General features: G+C 33.0%; 1 protein-coding gene across 1 annotated transcript in view; it reads right to left on the bottom strand.

The window, feature by feature from the left end:
- aldh1a3 (aldehyde dehydrogenase 1 family, member A3) overlaps nt 1-3,582 on the bottom strand; it is a 45,674-nt gene extending 42,092 nt beyond the window's left edge. The window contains exons 1-3 of the mRNA XM_051711857.1: nt 3,440-3,582; nt 2,963-3,067; nt 282-422 (exon numbers count right to left, since the gene is read on the bottom strand). Of these exons, the coding sequence (XP_051567817.1) occupies nt 282-422; nt 2,963-3,067; nt 3,440-3,538 (345 nt within the window). The 5' untranslated portion in view covers nt 3,539-3,582. The remainder of the gene's footprint in view (nt 1-281; nt 423-2,962; nt 3,068-3,439) is intronic.
- Between the last annotated feature and the right edge of the window lie 403 nt (nt 3,583-3,985).

The following is a 3,985-nucleotide window of genomic DNA, read 5'->3' on the forward strand; positions in this document are numbered from 1 at the left end:
TAGGCCCAGACCTTATTCTGAATAGGGCCACATTTGATTTTTAAATAAATAAATAAATAAAATTATTATTGTCAGTAGACCAAAAAAAAAAAAAAAAAAAAACTCAAGTTGCTATCTGAGAGACATCAACTGTAATGTCAACTATTTAATGTCAAATATGAAACCGAAGAAACTGTAGAAAATTTAAAAAAGAAGAAAAACTGACAAAAACGTCAAGGCACCTTACAGACAACGCGCGCATAGTTTATTCGTCGCGTGTGCAGAACAGAGGAGAGTCTCACCGCGAGCACACTGCGCTCTCTCTCCAGCAGATCAGCCAGTCTGTGCAGTAATCTTCCCCGGCTCGTTGTATCCATCATCCGCCACGCAGAGCCTCTCTTCCCGGCCGCTTTGGCAGCCTCCACCGCCTTATCCACATCAGCCTGAGCCCATCAAAACATCCAAATTAAGACTTCAGACTGCATTGTCAAATACAGCGTTAAAGCAAAGGTAAATCAAACTTGAGGGAGTTGCTGATGAATAATTATAAGAAATTGCGATAAGAAATTGCTGTTTCGTTATTCAGGGTTCATACACGGCCATGGAAAACCTGACAATATCAGGGAATTTCGTTAAGCCCACCAAAATCTGTTTTTAGACACTGTTTCCCCTCAAAACTTTATTTGAAGTTTTAAATGTCAATTTCAACTATTTCTTAAAATTTAAATAAGAATATTTCATGAAATGTGTGAAAAGTCTGGAATGGGCATAAACGGTAGGCTACATGAGCCCATGGGTGTTCCAATTAAGCCCACTTTTTTAATCATAATATATATATATATATATATATATTATTGTTATCAGTTGATAAAACATTTCCAACATGACTGGTAAACATAACTGACATTTACAGCAACAAAATAATGAATTCTATGTTATGTAAAATAAATCAATAGGTGAATGTAAATGTATTTGGTGAACAGACTAATACATGTATCACCATTAAAACATTGAATGTACATGTATTTGTGATTTTAATTTTAAATTTTTATGATTCAGTGATTTTCCCACAGGAAAAGAGGCATTCTAGGCCCTGCTCAAAATGGCATACTTGATATGGACTCGTGATCTTAATGGATTTGAAGAACGCAAGGGCTTAGGGTTCCATTTGGGACAGGGTCATTGGCATGAGGAAAAGTAGAGTGCCTGTATCCTCCTTACCTGTGGTAAAATCACGGTACCACACAAATGTATGTGGCATATTGCTTTTATAAAACGGCAGCAACAGCAATGATGAAAAACACCAAGTCCTGGCGTTACAGTAATTTTTATGAGGTGTTCTTAGGCACAATGCAAAGCTTGAGTTGCTTATTGCTTTTTACAAAATGGCGGCAAAAGCAATATGATGAAAGTCACCAATTTTTAAAAAGCAGTTTAATGTATTATCAATAATAATCTCAATTAACAATTTGTCTATTCACACTTTAATACACGATGTGCTGTTCCAGATGTGCGTTATAGTCATCTTACAACTGCTTCAAAAAAGCTGAATTCAGGGTTGGAATTATCAGTTAAAACCAAGAAATGCCCCACTGAAAAACACTGTTCTGGGCTTAAAGGAAGCATAGTGGGCTTAAATGGTACAGCAGTGATTTGTGGCTAAAAAAGATAATATTACTTACTGCATGCATGACAGTAGAATAAAAAACATAGAATTAAAATATATTCACTAAATTAAAACATCACTCAAAAAATATCTGCTCATGTACTACAATGATGTTATTCTCATTAAAACTCATGCACAGCTTGGTTTTTGTGCTACTGTACCACTCAAGCCCACCTTAAATAAATGCTAATTAAAAAAAAACAAAAAAAACTGCATGATGAAAAACAGTTTATGGTTTATTTATGAGTTATACTGTACATAATGAAATACAACAAAAAATGTAAAGAGGGCATGGCGAAAATGCATGATACTTTGGCAGAACATCACATAATGAAGCCAGTCCATTAATCAGGCTTTGTGGTCTGTTTGCTAGATCAAAATTATCATCTTTTCATTTCAAATTAAAGGGTAATTATCGTCAGTCTGATATTTCATTACATACATTGACCAAACCATTAATCTCATAAATGTACGTAAATCGTGCATAATTACATAATAATTGATTGGAAATAGATCAAATTTGTGTTTATTTGCAGGGTCTCTTCACACCAAAGTTTTTCTTCCACTTCTTGTGTGGTCGCTAGGGAATGCATGCATAAAGGCAGTCCTAAACAAAACTTTGTCTCATCTGATTGGCTTGTAATTAAAAACTAACACTCAAGTGACAAATAGACTTATTTAAATATAAAAAAGCAAAAATAAATTAGGGTTTCTTTTTATTTAATTCCACTTCAAAGTTGAAAGTGGGCTTAAAGGGTATCTGGGCTTAATGTGTGCACTTATCTGAAAAAAATTGTATGAGTAACTGGCAAACAACAGCAATATCCAATTTGTAAACGAACCATTTTTTTTTAGTCAGATCTTTCCAATATATTGATCAAGCCATTTTTTAAAATAATTTAGTCTAAACGAGCCTTTTGAGAAAAGGTTTGAATCAAAATAATTTTAAAAATCATTACCCGGTTATGACAAACGACTGGAATATATATATATATATATATATATATATATATATATATATATATATATATACTTTTAGATAAGTATAAAACTAAAAATTTCAATTACATAAATAAATCAATTCATATTAGCCTACATAATTAATAATTAATAATGCTATCTAATTACATAATCTAATTTAATAAAATGCCAAATCATTAAATATTTATTAAAATAATTGCAATAACATGCATACTACCACATAAATACATAATTTCAATTGTTAAATATTTTTAAAAAATCAAATCATTTTTACATGCATATTCATAATTCATTAGTAATTAGATAGGCCTATTTAATAAATCAAATTAATCTTACTTTATCCGTCTCCTCGACATCACAGATTTTCACACCTGTTGCAGGGTTGAATGTAGGAAACTTCTTTCCTTTGATCGAGGTGTGCCATTCATTATTGATAAAAATCTGCAACAAATTCAGTTAGACTACAGTAAGATAAGTTGTTCATCACTGTTAGGACACATAAGAGGGTTAGTAGTAAACATAAAACATGACATTGGGACATATGTGCATTCTGTTGTTCAAAGCGTATCCTCCATTAAACACACCCACAAAAATAAAGAAAGAATAGTAAAGAAATTAACCCTTTTATCTATCTGGGTTCTTTGACGCACTAGTCCATAGGTTTATAAAGAACTAGACTATAAAACTTCCTAGGTTCTCTTATGACTTCAGGCTGCAATATTCCTTTTTGTTTATAACTGGAACCTTGAAAAGTGAAATGTTTTCACTTGGACTGGCATTTTTTACTATTTAAAACTTAAGAAAAACTCTTACCTTAGTGTGTTTAATCTCAGGGATTTTAACAGGTTGAGGCAGAGGTGGAGGGGACTCGTTCCGAGATACCCTGTTTTCTATAGTTCCATTCTGTGCCATAATAGTTTAGTTGCAGTGAAATAGTGTAGAGATGAAGATTACAGATCACTGTTCACTGAACATGATTCTACATCCAGCAGACTTTATAAGAACTTTTAAAGGTCCTCCCCCTTTGGGCAAGTGTGCACTCCGCCCACTGTGACACACAGTGTCTCTGGTGCTGAGTACCACCTACAACTGAATCAGTCTTTTCAACAGACAACATGGTATTTTTCAGGTATATGTTCCACTATGAATCAAAAAGTTGATAATCAAGATGTTTCAGGGAATCTTAGATCAAACTTTAGGAGTGTTATATACTATTTAAAACCCTTACACAATTCAGAAAAAAATTATTGGCTGTGTCTTTATGTCATGCGTTGGAAGTAATGAGTGTGAATTATTTCTCAAGCAATATTTATATTGTAACAAAGTTGCTTTGATCTGCTCGTGTAGGCACCGATTTGA

Source organism: Myxocyprinus asiaticus, chromosome 1, assembly GCF_019703515.2.
Source record: "Myxocyprinus asiaticus isolate MX2 ecotype Aquarium Trade chromosome 1, UBuf_Myxa_2, whole genome shotgun sequence".
Taxonomy (NCBI): domain Eukaryota; kingdom Metazoa; phylum Chordata; class Actinopteri; order Cypriniformes; family Catostomidae; genus Myxocyprinus; species Myxocyprinus asiaticus.